The sequence below is a fragment of the Marmota flaviventris genome, chromosome 9, assembly GCF_047511675.1.
Source record: "Marmota flaviventris isolate mMarFla1 chromosome 9, mMarFla1.hap1, whole genome shotgun sequence".
Lineage (NCBI taxonomy): Eukaryota > Metazoa > Chordata > Mammalia > Rodentia > Sciuridae > Marmota > Marmota flaviventris.
The window spans coordinates 65,325,416-65,348,457 of NC_092506.1; the positions used below are offsets into that span (position 1 = coordinate 65,325,416).

At 37.5% G+C, this 23,042-nt stretch overlaps 1 protein-coding gene across 3 annotated transcripts in view; it reads right to left on the reverse strand.

Annotated features, from left to right (window-relative positions):
• Positions 1-5,554: 5,554 nt before the first annotated feature.
• Pak1 (p21 (RAC1) activated kinase 1) overlaps positions 5,555-23,042 on the reverse strand; it is a 145,426-nt gene continuing 127,938 nt past the window's right edge. For all 3 annotated transcript variants that reach the window (XM_071616521.1, XM_027942574.2, XM_027942572.2), the window contains exons 10-15: positions 20,257-20,369; positions 16,640-16,757; positions 13,623-13,722; positions 12,189-12,385; positions 10,399-10,536; positions 5,555-6,886 (exon numbers count right to left, since the gene is read on the reverse strand). In XM_071616521.1, coding sequence (XP_071472622.1) covers positions 6,800-6,886; positions 10,399-10,536; positions 12,189-12,385; positions 13,623-13,722; positions 16,640-16,757; positions 20,257-20,369 — 753 coding nt within the window. In that variant the 3' untranslated portion in view covers positions 5,555-6,799. The remainder of the gene's footprint in view (positions 6,887-10,398; positions 10,537-12,188; positions 12,386-13,622; positions 13,723-16,639; positions 16,758-20,256; positions 20,370-23,042) is intronic.

Here is a 23,042-nt window from a genome sequence, read left to right on the forward strand (position 1 = left end):
AGCACCTGGCTGTGACTACTTCTTGAGAGACATTTTCCCTCATATTTTATCAACAGTGAATAAAATAAACTGAAGTGGTTGTTCCCAGGTTTGAGCAACACAGGTCTGGTCCTATTACTCCTGGTTTTAAAGGTTCACCAACAAGCAAAACAAACCCAAAGCATTTGAACAGAATAGTAAAAAGATCTTACTAAATAACTTTAATTATAACATTCTTATTTCAATGAATATAAGTATTTAATACATTTCTGTGGGAGGATTAAAATTTGATGGTTAAAAATCAATAATGAAGGCTGGGGTTGTGGCTCAGTGATAGAGCACTTGCTTAGCATGTGTGAGGCACTGGGTTCGAGTCTCAGCACCACATATAAGTAAATAAAGGTCCATCAACAACCAATAAAATATTTTTTAAAAAATCAGTAATGAAAATAGAGTTGGGGACTTTATGTGGTTTCTTACAACCACAGATTCCTATTGATAACTGGGAGGGATTTTTTTCCCCCCTGAAAGAACTGACTCAATTTATAGATTTTTCATTTATCTAATTAAACTGCCCTTTTGCAGTGAATATTCAAAGTCTGGTTGGCCCTGTCTAATCCTAGGCGAGAGAGAGAGAGAGAGAGAGAGAGAGAGAGAGAGAGAGAGATTGATTAACTCAAATAAAACTGTGTTAGAGAAAACTTTAAAAACTTTTGAAGCTACAAACTGAATGTTTAGGAGTCATTTCTTTAAAAGTCCACCATTCTTCTTAGAATAGATCCTCTCCTTAGTCAAATAGTTTCCACAAGAGGCAAACAAACTTCAGATAAAGTTTTTTATTTTTTCCTAGTGATTGTTGTTGCACTATTATCTTATTGATAATTCTTTTCTTATACATTTTTTAGTTGTAGATGGACACATACCTTTATTTATTTGTTTATTTATTTATTTATTTTTAAGTGGTGCCAAGGATCAAACCTAGTGTCTCATGCATGTGAGGCAAGCACTCCAGCACTGAGCTGCAATCCTAGCCCCTTATGGATAATTCTACAAACAACACAAAAGAGTTTGCAATCTCTAAGGCTTGTTTCAAATATTTAACACACATATTCACAGAAACACACAGCCATTGTTATTTAAACATTTAGAGTGGCACATGTTCACCTAGGCCTTTGTGTACAGGTGTCTCAGCAAAATATTTCAGTAATGTCATAAAACATAACCAATTCCTAACTTCCCTGCAGCCTGAAGTCAAGAAAATAGCTATCCCTACCATTTGTAGCTTTCTTGTTACCATAAGAGCAATCTAATTACTCACTGCTTAGACTAAAGAATGAATATAGGGGCTGGGGTTGTGGCTAAGCAGTAGAGTGTTCGCCTACCTCATGCGAGGCCCTGGGTTCAATCCTCAGCACCACATATAAATAAATAAATAAATAAATAAATAAAGGTATTGTGTCCAACTGCAACTAAAAAATAAAAATAAACAAATAAATAAAAAGAATGAATATAGGATCTGGGGTTGTGGCTCAGTGGTAGAGCGTTTGCCTAATATGTGGGAGGCATGGGGTTTGAGCCTCAACACCACATATAAATAAATTAGTTAAATAAATGTATTGTGTTCCTCTACAGTTTAAAAAATATATATTTTTATAAAAGAATGAATATATAGTAAAGGGCGGTTTTAAGTGGCAGTTATCTAAACCTGCAAAATGATAATGTGACATAAAAATGGGTTAAATTTAGGACCTGTAGGTACATATGTTATCTCACTGTCAAGTGCCAGCCCTTGACTTCTCTTTCTTAGAGGCATGCTGAGGCTTGATGCAAGACCATAGTCAACCATGCAGCAACAGTGAATCAGGCTCAAAGCTTGAATTACTTTTGCTAAATGTACATGGCATTCCTGTTTGACAAATATTCCTTTTATTGAAAGCAGTGAATCTCCTTTAAAGCAAAAGTTCATTGAAATTAATACTCTGGCTTTTAATATAGCACAAGAAAATTGGAACAACAAATCTGAGATACTAAATACTAATATTAGGCATTTTATCCCTTAGCAACTTTATGGAGGAGAGAAAAGCTCAGTCTTTTGAACAAAGTATTTTCAAGTAGCCTCAGACAGATACAAGTTTTTTTAACCAATGTTTGATTGGCCAGAAATCAGTATTGGATAAGATATATAAGTACAGCTTAGGCTCCCAGTTATTGATTTTTCTATAAGACCCCCCACTTTAGTGCTAGTGAGAGTCAATAGTTGGCATAAAGTCTCCTGACAAACCAGTTTATTGTAAGCATTTCAAAACAGGACTACATTTGCTAAGTTCCAGGGATTGTATTCAATGTTTTACATACATTATTTCTTCAGAACCTTAGAGGTAGATACTATTATTATATTCATTATAAAGATCTGAAAACCTGCAAATGGCTTCTGCAAGGATACACATACTGTGACCAAACCAAAATGAAACAGCCATTTGATTCCAATTATATTATATTACTTGGAAATAAATTAATTCTGCCAACAATTAGCCAGCCTGGAAGCGGACTCCAAGCACCATGTAAACCATAGACACAACCAGCACCCTGATGATACTCTGGGCAGAAAATCCAAGCAAGCCATGGCCAAACTTATAAGAACCATGGGATAATTTGTAGGGGGTGTATGTGTGTGTAGGATGGGAATTGAATCCGGGTGTGTGTGTGTGTGTGTGTGTGTGTGTGTGCAGGATGGGAATTGAATCTGGGGCCTTATACATAATTTGTTGTTTTAAGTCACAAAGTTAGTAGAAATTGTTACACAGCGATAGAAAACTAATACCCTGGGGATAGATGTATTCAAGACATATGTAGAATCAGACAAGCAGCAATTTTCATGAGGGTTTCTCTTGCCTCTATACTCTGCAGGCAGTAAAAGGCACGGAAATGTACTGTGTTAAGCTGCTGGACATGAATAATTTTCTACTGACTGAGTGGTTGTCTAGTTATCCCAGTAAACAGTCATCCCTATAAAGCCTAAATTATATGTTGGGAAGTCCATAGGACAACCAGTACTTGGACAACTCTTAAGATTCTAGAGGGAAAATCATTAACAATTCCTCAGGTTTCATCACACTTACCAGATTACCATCACAACCTCCAAGTGAAGGGGTACAGCCTTTGGACTCTTATCACCCCTTTCTTCTGGATGGACTATACCATCATCTAGCTTTCTATCTCATACAAATGCAAACCAATTGTTACTTGTCCTTTCAGCAATTGCATGGAGGAACTCCTGTGCTGCTAGGTTTTTTTCCTCCATAAAACAACAGCAGGGGCATCCATCTCATCACTTTTGACTCCTTATTCTAAAAGTCATCATCACCTAATTGTAAGAGCTGTTAGCCACTTGGTCACAATTAAGGTTATCTCCTTCACCAGGAGGTAAAGATAAGAAGGTGATGATTAATTTTATATGTCAACTTGACTGGACCATGGGCTGCCAGATAGCCCATGTAAGGCATGTAACACAAATTATTTCTGAATGTTTCCAGAAAAGATTAGCATTTGAATTCGTGGGCTCAATAAAGTACATGGCCCTCCAAATGTGGGTGTGCAGCATCCATTCTGTTAAAGTCCTGGATAGAACAAAAAGGCAAAGGAAGATTGATTTGCTTTCTGCCAGGCTGCTTGAGTTGGAACATTCATATGCATTCAGTGCTAATGGTTCTCAGGCCTTCTGAGTCTGCCTGGAACTCATTCCATCAGCTCTCTGTCTTTCAGGCCTCCAAACTACGTGCCCCAACTGTCTAGGTCTCCCTCCAGCTTGCAGGGAGAAGATTGTGGGACTTCATCTCCATGATACTTTCTACTAAAGCTCTTTATAAATATGAATTTCACATGGACTACCACTTTAGGCCTTCCAAATCTTTGTTCCTGTTTACCCGGAGCAAGCAACATCTTAATAACACTGTGCCATCCAGGTGAAGAAAGTCAGGTCAGGGTCCCATTTGATTGGCTCTGTTCAGGTAAGGTCATATACCATTGTTCACACAAGGGGCTGATCATCAGAAGACACATTCCACACATCAGGGTTTTTAATTCATTCGGAACTGGTCAGCCTCCCCATTAATATATACTACCCCCTCATGAGATCCTTTTTCCAAGGTCATTAGTAACCATCACAGAATTCTATGCCAGAAGAGCCGGCTGCTAACCCCCACCTAAATCTATTCTGAAGATTCTCAGAAACTTAGTGGAGCTAGTGCTTCAGACTTCTTTACGGTGAAAGTCTCCTAGGCAACTCCAAGACTTAAAAACCACTATCCTGGAATGCAATCCTGGGTGACCTCCCTCACCTGTTATGTTCTCAGGAACATAACTCTTAAGGTCCTTGGCTTGGCAGGTTTCCTACAACCAATTAGTGATGCACAATCCCAATCCTTAAAGATTGGGATTAAAGCCAGCTGTCCTGTCTCAAGAGGGAATTTTTCCACCAAGTCTTGGTTCTCTAATTCATTGGTTTATTTCCACAGTACCCCAGTTACTGTACCAATTATTAAATAGATTAGGGCAGCTGATCGAGCAACATATATTCCAGGACTTCTGGAAACATCAGGTTCACTAATGGTGCAAATTTATGGTGACAGGAAAATTATGGTGATAGGAATAGTAGCCAGTGTGTAGAAACTCTGCCTTCTAGGGTAGACACAGTGATCTAGAAGGCCCCAGATGTCATATTCTGGGACGAGGACTCCAAGCCTTGAGCTGTAGTGATTGTAATTTGCATACCTAGGAAGGACTAGCCTCTTCAGTATGATTAGGAGCTGGGATCCAGTTATAGTACCACATGAACAGAACACTGGCTGTGCCACCTTGGAGAAAGAAGTACTTTTCTAGTGTGATCAGGGCTGGGGCTCAAGCTTCACTGTTGTAGTTGTGGACAACCTATGGCTTGATTAGCCACTTGAGAACTCTGCCAGGCTGTCAGCCTTAAGCATTTGGCCCCAGTCAATTTCTGCAAGGTTCTTCAGAGCCTTGGGAGCCAGTCCTCAGAGAATTAGCCTCAGACAAGTTAAAATGTTCATCTCACATGTTTACAGCAGCAATAATAAATGAACATTGCTATATACAACTACAAATCTCTTAAATTTGAATGGAAAAATGATGTTTGTTTAAAGTTCAAACACTGGCAGAACTAATACATATGGATATGTTAACAGTTTAAAGATATTAAGAATGTGATTTCACTAAAAAACCAGGTTAGTTATTCTCCCTTGGAGTGGGGACTGTAATGAGAAAAGAAATAGCAAGATGCAGACGGTTCTGGGGCACTGATGATGTTCCATTTCTTTATTTGGGTGGTGGATACGTATGTGTTTATAATTATTCTTTAAAAAGTACAAATGTTTTTGGTCCATTTTCCTTAATTTATAAGTACCAAGAAGAAAGAATATACATTGAAGTATACATGGGTAAAAGGGCATCCTATCTGCACCTTACTCTCAAATGGTTCAGGAAGAATAAATATTATTTCGTGTAAAAATTCAGAAAAGAAAAAAAGGAAAAGCAGGAAGAAAGGAAGGCATAGTCCAAGTAGAATATTTTCATCTTCTTTTATTGAAGGAAATAGAAATTTGTGCTACTGAGGCAGTGGTACCTCAGAGCATGACAAGGTAGTCAGTGGGGCTGACATGACAAGCCACAACGCTGGCCAGGCATCCTACCATAGTGGGAGGACCAAAACCACAATGATTGCAGGAGGTAGCATACATCCCCAACACCCAGTGTAAGCATTTCTGTTTGCAGAGAGATTGGCCATGCATCTTAAAAACAGGGTCCTTTTATAGCTGGTAGGATATCATCTTAGGTCACCAAATCCATCCCAAACTAATGTTTAGTCTCAGATTTGCAGACCCTTTCCTTTGACCTAAATATTTAGGCCACCAGAAGATCTGAGTTCCTTTCAGTTCTTTATCCCAGACAGAAAAAGAAGCTGAGTTCTTGAAACATCACATAAATATAGCAGGACAGGTGCTCATGCCCAGCCTTGCTCTAAAAGTAGCTGCATTTTTTTCCTCCTGACTTCTCATTGCCCTCATTCAGCATGGAAACCTCTCAGTGTTAGAAACAAGGACAGATTGGGGGCAGCAGCCTAGGGGATGCAGGGAATCAAAAGCTGCTACATAGCCAAGGCCATTTCACAAGAAACAGCATGGGGAGCACTACTAAGTCAGGGTCCTCCCAAACAGCTGCTAGAAGCACACACAAAGAAAAACATAGTAGTTCTCCCATGTCAGGATCAGCTGCAACAAAGTCATGGTCCAGGAAGCTGAGCCACTTCATGTCCCTGGCAGATTATCAAACCCCATGGCATTCCCAAGCTGTTCTGGTTTTCAAATTCAATGAGGTGTTTGAGCAATTCAGTCACAGAAAAGCAAGCACTAAAGAAATCTCAAGGTTGCAAATTAATAATGTTATCAAACCTTAAATTTATATAGTCAAGAACTGATTGTGGGGGGCAAGAAGTGGGGGTGGTTGAGATTTTGCTATTTAGAAATAGGGGTCTAAGGTTTATTCATGTAAACTCTTTATCATAAACCACCCTCATGTCCAGAAATCAGAAGAAAATCCAATTTAGAAATGGTCATCCATCAGAAGTCACCTAATTTAGTTCTCTTCAGTGCTGTACACATGGTTTCCAGGATCAAAATCTTGAGAGCACTAGATCAGGAAATGGGAGAAGCAAGGCAAGGAGAAGAGGGCATCAGGGGTTGGAATTTCTGAAATGAGCATTTATTTCACAGAAGGCTTGGCACAATGAGGCTAGGGTGAACGCGATTTAGTGATTGTTCTTGGTTGCCTCCTTTGCTGCAGCAATCAGTGGAGTGAGGCTGGAGAGGGGCTTGGCAATCTTCAGGAACTGATGCTAGAAAGGAGATAAAGAGCAAAAAACACATTACTATTAACTGTTCTTCCTTAGCATATTACAAGACATAGAGGCACCCATGTTTATGCAAGGTGCTGCCTGGAGAGCTTCAGATCATCCCCAAATGAAGGTTATCTTTATGAGATAACCACTGTGGAAAACTGGCAGTAACTACCTACACGTAAACATACATCTACCCTATACTCAAGCAATTCCAATCCTAGGCATATTCCTAAGAGAAATGAATTTATGTAACCACCAAAAGGCACATTCAAGCATGTTCAAAGAAGTTTTACTTACAAAAGCCAATAAATAGAAAGAACCAAAATGTTCAAAAGAATGGAAGAATGAAGAGTGCTACATTTATATGATGCTATACAAAAAAATCATACAGCAATAAAATGAATAAATAATTTATGAACTGACCACAAAAAGAATCCCACAGACATGTTGAATAAAAAAGGTCAGATACAAACAGTTTTTATCTTTTTTTTTTTTCTTTTTGGTGCCAGGGATTGAACTCAGAGGCATTTTACCTCTGTGCTACATCCCTAGCCTTCTTTATTTTTTATTTTGAGATGGGGTCTTGCTAAGTTGTTAAGGATCTCACCAAGTTGCTGAGGCTGACCTCAAGTTTGTGATCCTCCTGCCTCAGCCTCCTGAGTGGCTGGGGTTACAGGCACACAGCACCATCCCAACAAGATAACTCATATTAAATGATTTTGTTTCTTATTAGATAAGACTAAACAATAGTCATAATGAGAATAATAATTATCTTTGGGAAAGGTATTGACTGATTATGACCTAGTGGTACAATGCAGTATTTCATTTTAAAAGCAATACTTTCTCTTCCCACCCTGCCCCCTATGTTGGGGATTGAAACCAGGAGCATTCTGACTAGGGTACATCCCAGCCCCATTTTATTTATTTATTTATTTATTTAAATTTTAAGACAGGGTCTAGTTTCAAAGACTGACCTTGAACTTGTGACCCTCCTGCCTTAGTCTCCTGAATATTGGGATTATAGGCTTGCAACACCATGCCTAGCAGGGTTTTGTTTCTTTGTTTTAAAGAGATAAGGTATCATTATGTTGCTAGGCTGGCCCTGAACTCCTGGGCTCAAGGGATCCTCCTGTTCAGTCTTCCAAGTGGATAGGACTACAGGCATTGTCCATCATGCCTGGCTCAAAATGTTCTATCCTTGAATCCAGTAAGGCTAACTAATTCAGTGAAGATTTCAACATCTTAGTCTTTTCTCAAATCATTTTTACTGTGCTGTGTTTTGGGTCATGCCCTCAGCTTTTATATAGGACCATTTAGGGGGAACATCATATAAAAACTGCAACTACATTTTCAGTAAAACTATTAATGCAAAACAGTTTTTTTTAATGTAACTCAGAGCCTCTTATCTAATTATTTTTAAATTTTATATTTAGTAGGGAAAAAGTTTTGTGTCTTAAGGATGTAGAATGTTTCTTTATTATAAGAAATACAAGGAACTATCAGAATTTCATTTCTTTGTTTTTAAATTTTTTTTTAGTTGTAGATGAACACAATACCTTTATTTTGTGAGCACTCTACCACTAAGCTACAACCCCAGCCCCAGATTTCATTTCTGTCCTAGCTGCAAAGGAAACTGAGAACCTAATATGATGTTTAACTAAATTATAACATCTAATTGCCACACTTATACTTAATTCCCTTGCTAAGTCAGACTTTATATGAACATATACAAACATTCTTTGCTGAAAATTGATTCAAATTCTACAGGGACAAAGATAAGGTATAAAGAAGTACTGAGAAGACATTATTATAACTATGAAAGGAATAGAAGACATTGGTTAAATCATGAAAATATATCATCCTATGTATTTCTTTTCATACATGTGTTCTCACAGAAGAAATAAATGTAAAAAATTCATGATTTAAGAGTCTAAAAGTTTTGTTTTTGAGTACTTACAATCTATACTAGCAAGTTAAAGAACCAGTGTTCTCAGATCACATTTTCTACAGCTCTTCTCTGAGGTAAGAGAGCAATGTGGTCCAAACCCAACTGGGAAAACTCAGTTTTTCTCTTCTGAATAAAGTAAATTAGATAAGCCCTATGTGAGACCTTCCAGTTCTGACACTTTTTGAATCTGCAAGAACAGTGGCCAAGGGGATGTACACTTAAGCCAAACAGATATAGACTGAAATCCTCGATCTATCACTTGTCAAGTATATAATCATGGAAAAGTTACTAAATCTCCATTCTTCACCTGTAAAAAATGGGAACAGCAGGACCTATAACTATAATATATATGTATTTTATATATATATATATATATATATATATGGCATGGCTGCCTGCTTCCAGGTCTTGGGGGCCGCACATGTGGCTGGGATGGCTCCTGGCAATCAGCCAGGATGCGGTGCTGTGGGTGGGTGGTGATATGTCCAGGATATGTCCAGGACTCTTCCTCCCTCATGGACAGCTCGTGCCTTCCCTTGCTGACTATGGGATGGGTGATGTGAACTCACTCCACTCCTCTGACCTTTATCCTGATTGGCTCCTGTGCAGTATATAAGTTGTGTGTACTTCCTCAATAAACAAGATCCTGCTTCCGCTCGTCTCCCTGGTGCGTCTGATTGTCCTCCAGCGAGGGAGGGAGGGCTAGGTGCAGGCCACCAGTCGACCTTTACCTCTCTTGGCTCGTCCTAGTCAGGGCGTGCTTTCCCCACTTCTCTCACCGGTCAGGAGGAGACATATATACACACATATGTATAATATGTTACTATATATATATAAAACACTATAAATAAATATAAAACACTACTAGTGGTAAAGATCTAATAACGCATTTATTATTAGCTATATTATTATATCAGGAAGAAAACTCTAGAGGGCACTAACCTTTCAACAACTATAATTTTTTACTTAATTAAAAATATCTTCACGAATCACAGGCTTAGCATAGTATTTGTACTCCCAATATCCAGGGTTTCCAGAACACAAGTCTTACGAAAGGCAAAAGGGACTCTATATTATACTATTTGCTATATAAGGAGTCATGTAGTCCCAAAGGATCCTAGAGACTAATGGTTTACACTTGGCAGAACCCAGATCTCATATGTACTTTTGAATTTATTCCAATAAAGTCTAACTTGTTTAAGACTTAAGTCAGAGAGCTGCTTCTCTCACAGACCCAAACTCTGCAAGACAAATTCAAAATTCAAACAAAACGAAGGAAGTGCTAAATAAAGATACAGGCAAAGATCAATAGGCGATCATAAAGTAGATCTAAAGTTAAGCTAGGAGAATATCTACAATTTTAATAGGCTGAGGAGGAGGTTAAGGGAATATCATAAGCAAAGACCCAAGAATAAGGCTAGGGTGAGCATAGGAATTAGCAGGAGAAAAACCTACTTCTATAATAAATAAAACCTTACAGACAAAAATGAAGTTCAAAAAGTTCAAAGGTTTGGTCAATAATTCCTCAAATTAGGTGATTACTTGCAGAGGGGCTAGTTACCTGCAATAGCTCTTTAGCCGAACCTCTCTTTTCCACATCCATCTCAAGACAGCGGTTCAAAAAGTCCCGGAAAATAGATGACAGCTTCTCTGGGTTCTGAAGCTCTGGAGTCCCATTAGTGGCAATGAGGTACAAGGCCTAGCAACAAAAGTGAAGAATCACTTTGAGCTCCAAATGAAGTTCTCCCAGAAACCCTCTCTAAAAATATGGTTAACTGCTATCCTATGATCTAGGATACAAAGCAGCAGCTGTGGTGTTCTGGAAAGAATATGACTTAAGGATCACTCAAACCCATGTGACCATGTATGCTACCCCCATCCCCCTTCCCTTCCCTTCACTTCCCTCTGTCTAGTCCAAAATATCTCTATTCTTTGACCTCGCCATTGTGAATTAGCATCTGCATATCAAAGAAAACATTCAGCCTTTAGTTCTTTGGGATTGACTTTTTCACTTAGCATAATATTCTCCAGTTCCATCCATTTATCAGCAAAGCCATGATTTCATTGAATGAATAATTTTTAAAATTTTTTTTTTAGTTGTAGATGGACATAGTACCTTTATTTATTTTTATGTGCTGCTGAGGATCAAACCCAGTGCCTCACAAGTGCAAGGCGCACGCTCTACTACTGAGCCACAATCCCAGTCCCTGAATGAACATTTTTAATCAAGATATTCGATGCCATCTCTTTCTCTCTCTGTAATGGGAACTTAGGGACATTTTGTCACTGAGCTATAATAACCCTTTTTATTTTTTGAAACAGAGCCTCACTAAGTTGCTAAGGGTGAACTCGAACCTGTGATCCTCCTGCCTCAGCCTCTCAAGTCGCTGAGATTACAGGTGTGCGCTACCACAAAAAAAAGCCACTCTTTACTACTATGTTCTTCCCCATCTCAACATATGGCAACTGAATTTTTCAGCAATACAGGCCTAACACCTCAGAGCCATTATGGATTCCACTTTCTCTAATATAGAATCTATCTTGTCAGTTATTCCTTCAAGACATTTCCTGAGTATGTCTAAGCCACCACTCTGTCTGATCTACAACAATAGTCTTTCACAGTCTATTTTCTATAAAAGTGCTAAAACTTTACAATGATTTCTGAACTCTGTAGAATAAAAGTCAAGTTCTCATAAGGGCCTACAAGGTGGTACCTGCTGGTTCCTCTACTAGTTCCCTGACTTTGGCTACCATTTTACATCCTTCTCACTCACTGGTTATCCTCAGAATACCACAAGCACACTTTCAAATCAAGTCCTGGCCTAAGATTAATCTCATGACTTACTCCTTTACTTCCTTTAGGTTTCTGCTAAAATAACCTACAAGACAGAATTTCTCTCTCTACTCTAAATACAACAGCATACTCTGCCTTCTTCCTCATTGCTTTCTTACCTCTCACTCTGCTTTTTTTCACATACTTATCATCAATTACTATGCATTAATTTGTCTTTCTATCATTACAACAATTTCTTGCATGTGACACAAACTCAATCATTGAATAAATTAATGAATTGCTTTTAGTATTTTTTTCTTCAGCATATAAACGTATATAGTTATTTTTATTTGCAGTACTGGGGATCAACTCAGAGCCCTGCATATGGTAGGCAAGTGCTCTACCACTGAGGTACATACCCAGCCCCAGCATTTATATTTTAAGTTCAACAGGGCCTACTTTTATTCAAAAAAGATATATTCAAGTTTAAAGTAATAGAGAGAAAAGAGCCCGAGTCCCATTTCCAGGCACTAGAGACAATAGCGCAAATACCTTGAAATAGGATTGGTAACACTTACTCTCAGAGGGTTTTCATTGAGGTATGGAGGCTCCCCTTCAATCATTTCAATGGCCATAATGCCCAGGGACCAGATGTCAACCTTGGGCCCATAGGCTTTCCGTGTCACAACCTCTGGTGCCATCCAATATGGAGTTCCCACCATAGTGCTTCGTTTGCTTTGCTCTGGGGTTATCTGTGCACAGAATCCAAAATCAGCTAGAAAAGGAAAATTAAAGAAAGTCAGGCATTTAGGTACTCCTTCAATAAGGGCTGATAGTGTGCCTACCCATAGGTGTCAGGGTCATTCTGCCACCCAGCTCTGCAACCCCTTATCTCACCAAATCAGAATTACTTTACTGCCACCTTCATGCTCAATACCTAGACTATTTCCTGATCACCCCTGAAGAGAAGCAGGAAGAATATAAGGAACATCATATCAGTTTCCTACATTTTCCTCAACCCAGAAGGACTAGGCATTAAAATCAAAATAGCCCATTTTGGCCCTACCTGCTTAGCCCAATTCTGTTTTATTCTTGAAAACCATTCCCATACTCCAGAATCTTGCCTTACTCTCTGAACGTAAGTCCCTGAAAGGAGCCCCAATCACCTACAACTAGTTATGGCCTGGCTTTTAAAACATCAGTTCCTTATTAGGCCAGAGGCTGCTGACAGTCCTTTCATAAACTTCTCATCTACCTGTGACACAACCTCTTTGTCTAGACAACTCTCTTTATATATTTGAAAAAACTGTTCTGCCTGGTGTTCTTTTCACATTATATTGAAATTATAAATTCATTTAGATCAGGAGGCCTTTGATAGTAAAAACTATATATTCTTGCTGGGTGCAGCAGTGTGCCTGTAATGCCAGCAGCCTGGGAGGCTGAGGCAGGAGGATTGAAAGTTCAAAGCCAGCCTCAGCAATGGTGAGGCACTAAGCAACTCAATGGGACCCTATTTCAAAATAAAATACAAAATAAGGCTGGGGATGTGGCTCAGTGGTCCAGTGCCCCCAAGTTCAATCTCCGGTACCAAAAAAAAAAAAAAAAAAGGATTGTATTCTTATTCATCTGTACCCACAAAGGGGCTGGCAGATAATAGACATTCAGAAAAAGTTTGCTGAGTAAATAAATGAATGATGAAACTATACAAAACTTTTTTCTAATTATTCATTACAAGTCTCTTGTAGTAATCTGAGAATTCTTGAAGGTTGGAAAATGCTCCTTTGGTGCTGACACAGGACCCAACACAGAGTAGATATTCAGCAATTTGTTTTTCCTTTCTAAACATATAAAAGGATGGAAAAATAATGAAAAGATGTTCTATGATAATACTGAATAATAAAAAAAAGCCATAGTTCCCATGAAATAATAGACTCTCTTTATTATATGATGCCATCCTATAGGAGTCAGGGCCACAGAGGGAGAGAAGTATTATTCCTCAGAGTCCTACTTACTTAGCTTGACAGAGCCGTCCATTCCCAACAGAATATTGTCACTCTTGATGTCTCTGTGAATGACTTGATTTGAATGTAAAAACTCCAGAGCCTGCAGACACTATTTAAGTAGTGTAAAGAAAGAGAAAAAGAATATATAATACAGAAAACTTGAGAGAAAAATCAACTAATCCATCCTCCTCATTTTAAAATATAGGAAATAAGCGCCCATGAATAAAAGGACTTGCCCCAAATCAGAGGCACAGCCAAATCTAGAACCAACTCTTCTATCTCCCAGCTAAGCATACTTTTTACATTCCATGCTGTCTTTTACCTTATGATATTTCCTTAAGCAAGGCTTCAAGGCTGGGTGCAGTGGTGCACATAAAAATCCCAGTGACTTGGAAAGCTGAGGCAGGAGAATCGCAAATCTAAGGACAACCTCAGAAACTTAGCTCAGTGGTAAAGTCCCCTGGATTCTATCCCTAGTACCAAAAAATTAAGGAGCAAAAGGATGATCTTGTGAAATTGGAACCTTCATACATTGTTGGTGGAAATATAAAATGGTACAGCCAATTTAGAAAACATTTTGGCAGTTCCTCAAAATGTTAAGTATATACAGTTGCCATATGACCAACAATTCTACTTATAAATACCCAAGAGAATGAGAACATATGTCTAAACAAAAACTGGTATATGAATATTCATAGCAGCATTTTCCCCATCAGCAAAAAAGAAGAAGAAGAAAAGAGAGAAAATAATCTAAATATCTATGCATGGATATATAAAATGGAATATTATTTAGCAGTTGGTTCCTGGGGCTGGGGATGAAGTACTGATACATGATACAACATGGCTGAATCTTCTCAACATGCTGAGTGAAAGAAACTTGTCACAAAAGAGCACATATTATAGAATTCCATTTATATGAAATTTTCAGAACAGGGAAACAACAGAGATAGAAAACAGATTGGTGGTTGCAAAGGGTTAGTTGTGGTGCAGGATATGGGAAGACACTATTACTGGGTATGAAGTTTCTTTTATTTATTTTTTTTTAGTTGTAGATGGACACAATACCTTTATTTTATTAATTTATTTGTATGTAGTGCTAAAGATCTAACCCAGTGCCTCACATGTGCTAGGTAAGCACTCTACCACTGAGTTACCACCCCAGCCCCTGAAGTTTTTTTTTTGGATTGAGATAAATGATCTAAAATTCATTATGGTGATAGTTGTGTAACTATGAATATACTAAAAACTAGTGAATTATATACTTTAAACGGTTGAGTAATATGAGATATGAATTAAAACTCAATAAGCAGTTTAAAAAGGGGGATAATAATGTGTATTAGATTTTAAGGAAAGTAATACCACCTACTTATGTTAAACATTTAAACTTTTTTCAAAATGTTTTCTGATTCATATACAATGTTAGTTTTGCAATTTCCACTTTACAGATAAAATAATTTGAAGCAAAATAACTTCTCTAAGTACACACGTGCATGCATTTTCAACCAGTGAAAGTTGGTTTCTGGGATATTATAATGTCTTGTGATCCTCCAGAGGGTCATAGTATGTACACAATTATACAGTACATCTATGGTATTAAATTTTCATGAGAGGAGGGTATAACTGTGTGGGGGGGTAAAACATCTGAAAAGGCTCCTGAAGGAGGAGACAGGAAGGTTGGGAAACAATGCATTAGGTGGTAGAGCAAAGAAAGAACTCTCAAGAATTCCAGCCTGGGGGCTGGGGTTGTGGCTCAGCAGCAGCATGCTCATCTAGCACATGTGAGGCCCTGGGTTCAATCCTCAGCATCACATAAAAATAAATAAATAAAATAAAGGTGTTGTGTCCAACTATAACTAAAAAATTAAAAAAATTTTAAAAAAAGAATTCCAGCCTGATATGAATTCCACTAATTTACTTATGTGCATTCCATATCCTAAAGTTATTAATGCAAAAGTGATCATATTTTCTAGGGTAGTATTGATTTCACATATTTTTTTTAACATTAACTAAATATACAATATGCAAGTTCATCTGTGTGCCTCCATGTCTTACAATATCAGATCTATCATACCCATTATACTCAGACTCCTAAAATTTTGGAACTCAGTTAATCCTTTACTCTTTCCCCAATTTCCTAACTTTTCTATTATTGCACATTGGAAAGTTCCAGTCTCTCAACAACAAAACACCCAATATCCTCAACATCTCTGAATATCTCCTTCATCTTCTTTCTCTAATGGAAATGTAAAGATTTGGCTATCCTCTGAGAACACTGTTTCTCTTGGAAGCCTTGTGGAGTGCTTTTTGTTTTTCCTCCTACACCAGCATATTACAAACCCTAGACATTTAATAGCAATAAGGAGAAAGGAGAATATTTAAGCTTTGTTTTTGATTTGTTTTGTTCCAAAGTATTTTATTCTAGATTTTTGCGGGCTTGCTTCTACAAATCATTCAGATGCTTACTCACATCTGTGGTGAAACCTTCTCTGACTGCTCTGTCTAAAATAGTACTTTTCCTGCTGGGGAACGATATTGGCCAAATTATATTTTTATATTGTGTGTATGTACAAATATGTAACAATACATCCCATCATTATGTCTAATTATAATAAACCAATAAGATATGGAAAAAATAAAATAGTATTTTCCCTACCACTACCTTCTTATCCTGCTTTATATTCTTCATGGCACACATATAAAGCAGAAAAGCAGAATAAAATTATTAAAATATCTGTCCATAGAGAAGAAATAAAGAAACTATTATGATATGTTTATAATAGTTATCTTTAAAGACTGAAATTATGAGGGGTTGAATATATACTTCCTGGTATTTTCTCATTTTTCTACAATGGGCTGAATAAAGTTATCTGTAAAGAAAAAATCATGATGATAGATACTATACAGATATTATATGAATATGATAAATCATGTCAACATTAATTTCTTCTGCTTCCACATAGCCAGGAACTTTCATGGACAGAAAACGTGGAAGTTATTTCCTGCTCAAGGCTGGATCTTGGCCTTACCTCACGGCACACAGCTGCAATCTGACCTTCATCCATACAGGTTTCTGTTACTACATCTGTTAAGGAGCCTCCAGCCAAGTATTCCATGACGACCCACAGTTCATCTCCCACAAGGTAACTGTAGGAATACAGAAAAAGCATGAGAAGGAATAGTCAGAGTACAAAGAGCCACTGCATTGGGTTTCAAAGGCTAAGCACATGGACAATGATGCTACCTCACTCAGTTTTGGAAAAGTTTAGGGTTCTTTACTTTGGGGAAAAGAGGAATCTGGGAGTCAGAATCATTAACTTTAAATCTCTTAAGAATGCTCATGGAGGGGGGAAAAAAAAGTATACATGTTCTAGGAAGCCCCAAAAGGCAGAACTAAGGAAACCAGGTTGAAGAGACAATAAAATTACATTTGAGCACAACACAAATACCTACTAAAATTAAAAGGACTGGCATGATTTCTACATCTCTAGAAGCATCCAAGTAGGGAGTATGCAAATATTCAAAAAAGATGAAACCTGGAGTCCATGTTACCAACATTAGGGAGAACCACTAAACCTTCCTAAGAATTCTACCAGATCTGAGGTCCATGAGATTAAGTACTAGGTCTTGTCTAAGACTCTATCCCCAGAGTCCAACACAGCAGATACCCATATTTACTGAAAAAAATCCATGAGTACAATAAAGTAATTGTAAATATTAAATGAAATAATGGTAATAATTATTTTAAAAGCTATAGTGTTGTACACATAGTCATTATTATGCTGCCAATGACTTCTACTTTGAGTGTCCAAAAAAAAAAAAAAAGTTATCTGTAAAGAAAAAATTCCAGTCTGATTAACCAGGCTACAGTTTATTAACATCTCCCTGGAGAAATTATGGGCTGACATGAGTTAGAACTGACAGTTCTCGGGGATTGGGTCACTCAGCCCTTCTATGCGATAGTCACTTAACCTATCTAATTAATATTTTCTCACCTGTAGAATAGGACAAATAAAAACAAGGCTAGCTCAGAGCCCTACAAACTCTTCTGTTAGTCTTGGACAAAGAAACTAGGCTGGAAAAACATTTCTTGGGTTGGCTTGAGCTGTGAAGTATGTCATCTTTTTTTCTTCCTGATAACAGGATTACTGCCAGGCAGAAGGAGAAACTATTTTTCAAGTTTGATAAATTCGTCTCAAGCAAAAGGTATGATTGAATCCTAAAATCCTAATCTCTTGATCTTTTAACTATTAAGTCTTAAAATCTTTTCCTGTCTTCCTTTTTTTTTTTTTGGCAGTGCTGGGGATTAAACCTAGGGCCTCACCCTTGCTAGGCGAAGACTCTGCCACTGAGTTACATCCCCAGCCCAAGTCTTGTAAATTATTAAGGCCCATAAAGAATTAACACCTTTATAAAAGGCCTCAGAGGGTTGCCTCACATTTTCCACCATGTAAGGACACAACAAGATGGCATCATCTATGAACCAGCCTTAGGCCTTCACCAGACAGTGAATCTGCTGACACATTGATCTTGGACTTTCCAGTTTACAGTGCTTTAAGGAATAAATCTGTGTAGTTTATAAGTTACCTAGTCTCTGGAATTTTGTAATGGTATCCCAAATGAATTAAGACATGAACCAAAAAATCAAGACTGTGTAAAAAGCCCTCCACTGCCTGAGCCTATTAATTCCCTGATGAAGAACACACATTTATGGCCTCTCACCCATAATGAAAAGACAACTGTCAGCTTAGACTAATTAGGAGAAGAATATGAAGGTCTAAGTGACTATATTTGGGCACTGACAAACACAGCCAATCTTCCTGGCTCTGACATATCACTGTTAAAGCTAAGACAATGCAAACCACATTCAGGTTATCTCAAACACTTTGTGGCTACATGCTATGTCAACATGCCTTCAAAAATCCCATTTCAAAGGTAACACATACATTTTGGGAAAAATATCACATATTTTGTCCCACTTATTTTATGGAACATCTCACAAAAACCACAGACCCTCACTTGTAACACCTTCACTGAATGCTTGGGTTAAGGGTGTGCTCTTCTGTGCTTACACAGAGATTTTTTTTTTTTCCTTTACAAAATCAGGTGCGGTTTGAAAATAAAGACTGTGTGCTATTTACTTCTGATTCCACATATAAGCCTCTGGAATACCAGTAAAGGTATGAAATGTAAATCTATAAATCTTCTAATCCATTCCCAGAACACAAATTCCTTCAATAACATGGTCCTGAATTTTATTGTTTATATTTCAGTAGTAATGGGAAGCACACTGTTTTATAAGACTAATAATATCCTTTTTTAGAGCTATCATGGTTATTTATTAACATGGTTTGTCCCCCTAAACTCATGCTAGGGCTTGATCCCTAAAATTATATGTTAATGGCATTAAAAGGGCATTAAACAACTATGATGTTTTCATATCTTTGGAACGTTATTGGATTTAGATAAACTCATTAGGATATACTCCCCATCACTGAATCTTGATGGCTTTATAAGGGACAAAGTCCATGGCCATTCCACTCTAAATGTGCCCAATCTCATCTGATCTCAGAACCTAAGCAGGGTTGGGCCTGGTTAGTACTTAGACAGGAGAGACAGAGAACAGACATACAGACATAGACACATATCTCCCTATCTCTTGCCATGTGATGCCCCATGCTTCCTCAGGACTGTCAGCTTAGATGTCTATGATGTCTCTAAAACCTGGGTAAGAAGTTTAATTTTTACTCCCAGTTATGGAAAAAAGGAAAATGATGTGATAGAAAGAGCATGGATATTGGTCCTATGAATATTCAAATTTAAAACCCTAGTTTACTATTTACTGGTTTACTAGTCTTAGACCAGCGATTAACTTGTCAATCTTAGTTTCCTGATCTATACAATATGACTAAGTCCTACCTCACAATGAGGTGTCATTCGTGAAAGTTCTTGGTAAAAGTAATGTTAGCTACTATAATGAGCAACAGAATTTTGTCAGTCTGGGATGATAGGCTGAAATAATAAAAATGTCATTTAATGGAGATAGCTTTAAAAGTTCTATACCAGAAAATGAAAATTCTAAACTGGAGAGTTTAATGCACACTTACATTTAAGAAAAAAATCAGAAATTTTTAGTTGACCACAAACTTAACTAGGAGTCAACACGAAAGAGGCATCCTAATAAAATAAGAATGAAATCTAATTGTATTAAGTTTAGAAAGAGTCCCACTCTCTCTATAGTGGTCAGATCTCAAATGAAACATCCAATACTGAGCATCACATTTTAAAAGAATAAAGAAAAACCAGGAGTTAGTCAGAAGGGTGAGCAGGATAAGGGAGGAAAGGTCTGGGATATAGAATGAAGGACAGATGTTTGACAGGGGCAGATGAGCTGTAGGGTTTCCCTGATGCAGAACAAGAAGTAGTAGGATCAACTGTTAGAAGATACAGGATGGCAGGGTTCAGCTTCACCCAGAAGGATGTTCCAGCAATCAGAGATATCAAGCATTATGTGAAATGGGATTCAGAGAGCTCAGCACCACAATAAATACTTAAATGGAAGCAGTTCAGAGTGCTTTGTTGCCCCCTCCTCTAACCCATTGGTTCCAAAGTTCCCATTCTTTTGACAGGACCCACCACTCCATACCTGTCCAAGTAGTTCACAATATTTGGATTCTTGTTTTCCCTCATAACCAGGATCTCATTGATAATCAGTTCTTTCTTCGGTTGCTGCTGAAGATTCATCTGTTTTATGGCGACCTGAAATCCAATATATTTGATGTGCAATTAGTCATTCAGCATTTACTGAGCACTTACTCAGTATCAAAACTTAAATACTAAGGAAACAAAGATGAATAAGATTCAGATACAGTCTGGGCCCTCAAGTAATTCATAATTTATCAGTTAGACAAATGGTTTTCAAACTGAAGTCCCCAAGCAAGAAGCATCAACATTTTCAGGAAACTCATTGGAAATAAATATTTTCAAGCTCCACCCCAAACCTACTGAATCAGAAACTAAGCCATAGATGCCATTTTGTTATACATCAAAGTTTAATGATAAATGTAAACAAAATACTTTAAAATCACAAAATAAAAAAGATGCTAGAAAAGAAGTTCAAGCAAAGAGCTACAGGAACACCAAATCTGGTGATGTACAGAAATTTCACATAGTGGGGAGGTTATTTTTTTAAATGTAATATGTAAAAATAAATGAGAGTTGACCAAATTAAGAAAAAAAAGGAAAGATGCTGTGCACTGTGGTGCATGTTGACAATCTCAGCAACTTGGGAGGCTAAGGCAGGGGGATTACAAGTACAAGGCTAAGTTCAGTAACTTAGGGAGATCCTGTTTCAGAATAAATTTTTTTAAAAACTAAGGATATAGTTCAGTGATTGAGTGTCCCTGGGTTCAATTCCTAGTACTGAAGTGTAGGGCAGAAAGAAAAGAGGAATGAGATCCCTAATGTTTATGTATGATCTTGACAGTGTATTTGTATAAGTAAAACAAATTTCCACGTAATACAAATATAAGGTATACTTCAGTTTCCCAGGCACTTTGCATCCATTTTTCTGTGTCTGATACTATATAAGGTATTCTGAAATTTGTTATTTTATTTAATCCTCAGAGGCATATGTATGTTAAGTATCACTAGCTCTTTAAAAGATGAAGAAATTGTGATCACACAGGATATGTGACTTGCATGCACAGTTATTCAATAGCAAAGTCGAGATTATATAACTCCACATTTTATCTTTTAAAAACAAATTTTTTTTAGTTGTTGATGGACCTTTATTTTATTTATTTATATGTGGTGCTGAGAATCGAACCCAGTGCCTCACACGTGCTAGGCAAGTGCTCTACCACTGAGCTACAATCCCAGCCCTCCATATTTTATCTTAATTTATTCTGTACATATAACCAGATTAATTTTACCTATTACACACTGGATAACTTCCCTGTTCAAAAACATAAATGGCTCCTTATTGCCTAGAACTATTCCTTAGCCCAACACTGAGAATTTTCATTCTCTGACCCCTATCTTACTCCCACTGTATTCCTGCATACTCTCCATGTTCCCCCTGCCTTTGTTCAGGATCTCCTCTCCATCTGGAATATCCTGCATCAATTCCATACATTTGAAAAACACTTATGCTCTTTATCAGGCTGAAAAAAACCTCATTTTCAAACCAAATTATACTTTTCCCTTTTTTAAAGTCCCATATGATCATAATTATACCTGTCTTTTGGAACTTATGACATGCTACCTTGTATGAAGATGTTAAAATTGTGTATGTGTGTTTATGAATGTGAGTGCACATGCACACATGTACCTGTGTGTATCTAGAAGTTTGTGAACTTGATTGAAAGTCCAGAATCCCCAGTGCCAAGCATAGTGCTTGACACACAGACTTGGTGCTCAATGAATGTGAAAAGAGGGAAAGAGAATCCAGTGGGTAGAAAAGTACTTTGTCTTCAAACCATAAAAGTCAGCAATAGGTTACTACATCCCATATATATACTTTAAGTTGTTTGCTAAATATTCATTCCCCAGAGATGTTTTCCCTTTTTCCTGCTTAGTGGACAAGAAAATGAGCATCTAATAGAACTAAATTGTCTTTCCAGAGAAGCAAGAAATCTAAAGAAAGAATGATTCAAATTTTTATGGAAACAAACCCTATTACTTTTTCAAGACAAACAGTTTGCTGCAGTTAATCCTTAAAAAAAAAAAAAAAAAAAAAAAAAGATCCAATAAAAGGATCCAGTCAATCATTAAAAAGAAAAAAATGATCCTTTAAAACATTTTGGCCACTTTCATTCCCTATCCCAAGTTAGAAAAAATCACTTTGGAGCGGGTTTCCAAATAGGTAAGGTATCTGGTTTTGCTGCAGCTTTCTGTAACAGCTAAGGATTGGGTTTTCCTGTCTGAAAAGCAACATGTTAACCTAAAAACATTTAGTAAATCCTTATAATTAGGACTGGTATCAGAAAGGTGAGTTCTTCAGGCCATCCTAGAGGATGGGATGGTGCTTATGGACCTCACAGTGATCACTGCAGACAGCAGAAAGTGAGGGGGGAGAGAGGGAGAGGCTAATATGGACGCTGTAGCAGGACACCAAGAGTTCTTTCCATTTGCTACTGACTGACTATGGTCCAGGCTAAATGCCATTACCTAGTCAAACACTACCTATTCAGGCTAGCATAATTTGACTTGAATTCCAAGAACCAAAGCTTTAGGCTTAATTGTCATTTACTGACTTTGACCAATCACAAGTTCTCTTTTAGTCTCCTCATCAATACATTGAGGATAATCACCTCAACTCTGATTCCCTTCCTCTAAGAATTGTTTTGAGTTCTAGGTAAGAAAATGGCCAACATGTTACTCATTTAAGTAAAGGATTTAAGTAATAAAGGAAGATAACAATGAAAATAG